This window comes from Kryptolebias marmoratus, linkage group LG9, assembly GCF_001649575.2.
Source record: "Kryptolebias marmoratus isolate JLee-2015 linkage group LG9, ASM164957v2, whole genome shotgun sequence".
NCBI classification, from domain to species: Eukaryota; Metazoa; Chordata; class Actinopteri; order Cyprinodontiformes; family Rivulidae; genus Kryptolebias; species Kryptolebias marmoratus.
In genome coordinates, this window is record NC_051438.1 from 18,050,915 (window position 1) to 18,052,385 (window position 1,471).

The 1,471-nt window shown below is 59.1% G+C and overlaps 1 protein-coding gene across 1 annotated transcript in view; it reads right to left on the reverse strand.

The window, feature by feature from the left end:
- Positions 1-34: 34 nt before the first annotated feature.
- Positions 35-1,471, reverse strand: part of crybb1l1 (crystallin, beta B1, like 1) — a 1,764-nt gene continuing 327 nt past the window's right edge. The window contains exons 2-6 of the mRNA XM_017428258.3: positions 1,332-1,429; positions 1,093-1,211; positions 882-1,014; positions 664-806; positions 35-587 (exon numbers count right to left, since the gene is read on the reverse strand). Of these exons, the coding sequence (XP_017283747.1) occupies positions 416-587; positions 664-806; positions 882-1,014; positions 1,093-1,211; positions 1,332-1,424 (660 nt within the window). The 5' untranslated portion in view covers positions 1,425-1,429 and the 3' untranslated portion in view covers positions 35-415. The remainder of the gene's footprint in view (positions 588-663; positions 807-881; positions 1,015-1,092; positions 1,212-1,331; positions 1,430-1,471) is intronic.

The following is a 1,471-nucleotide window of genomic DNA, read 5'->3' on the forward strand; positions in this document are numbered from 1 at the left end:
AGCACAGGGGCGGGAGGACACAGGGGGGTGGGGGTGCTCCGAGGACTCAGTTTCCCATGATGCATCATAACCCTGAGCCGAGAATCGTGTGTGTAAAACAGCGAGAGGTATCGTTGCTTCCTCTTTGGTGTCGCAGAGGACCGTGGAGGGGTGAGAAGTGAGGGACTTAAAAAAGGGGGGAGGAAAAGCGGGGCAGGAAAAAAAAGCAAAGCTCGGCTCAGAGGGGAGGAAGAGAAAAGTCGAGACGGAGAGGGATGGAGGGCGGTCCGGCTGGTCGTTGGGGGGCGGAGCGGAGATGAGCCTCACCCTCCTCGCTCTGCGCTGAACGAAGACCTCAGGTGTCTCTCCCCCGCTCCCTCTTCCTCCGCCCCTCTCCCTCACTTCCGCTCTTTCTCTTCCTCTCCTTCCCTGAGCCTCACTTGCTGGCCATGGTGTAGCAGCCGTGTGGGTGCCACTGCATGTCGCGGATGCGCCTCACGGACTGGAACTGGGGGCAGCGGGCGCCGTACTCGTTGAAGTGCCTGTAGTCGCCCTTCTCCAGCAGGTACTGGCTGCCGCGGTACCCGGGGAACTGGTACCCCACCCAGCTGCGGTCCAAGAGGAGACGAGTCAGTTAAACCTTTCCGTGTTTAAACCTTCCACACACCCCACCCAGGTACTCACGTTCCGCAGCTGACGATCACGCTGCCCACCCTGTCCGTGAAGCCGTAGGAGAACAGGCTGGGAACGTCGTCGTCCATGATCTCCATCTTGCGGCCCTTGAACTCCCCCACCTCGTACAGGCAGATCTTGTGCTTCTCGGGGTCCTGGAGGGAGCGAAAGACCCCCCGTTCGTGAAAGCTGAACCGAGTTGAAATCTGGGCTTTAGGGTTCTGCCTTACCATCCTGACGGGCCTGAAGGACAGCAGGTAGTCGTTCCTCTGGCAGTTGCTCCAGGAGTCCCAGCGAGGATACTCGCCCTTCTCCAGGATGTACATCTCGCCGCAGAAGTTCATCTGCTCGAATCCCACGAAGCTGCGGGGGGAGAGACGGCGTTAGGAGCCAACCCGAAGGTTTGAAAAGCCAACGGGGCTGAAGCGGCGTCGGACTTACGGGCCACACTCAACGCGCAGGGAGCGCACGCGGTCCATGCCCATCTCACACACATTCATGCACTCGTTGGTGATCTCGATCATGCGACCCTGGAAGTTCTCCTGGTCGAACACGTACATCTGGCGGGCGGGTGGAGCGGAGGAGAGGAGAGGAAAATGCACAAGAGGATTGAATAATTATCCAACTTTCTGATGACACAGAACGCCATCGAAGAGAGGCGTTTTCTGAGAGCCACCCACCTTGTAGGACATCATTCCCATCTCGGACTTCTTGCCCTGAGTGGCCTTTCCGTCGGTCTGGGAAGAGGTCTTGGACTTGTCTCCGCTGGACATGATTACTGGAGCGAGGAAACGAGACAGATGGGAGGGGGGGGGGGGGG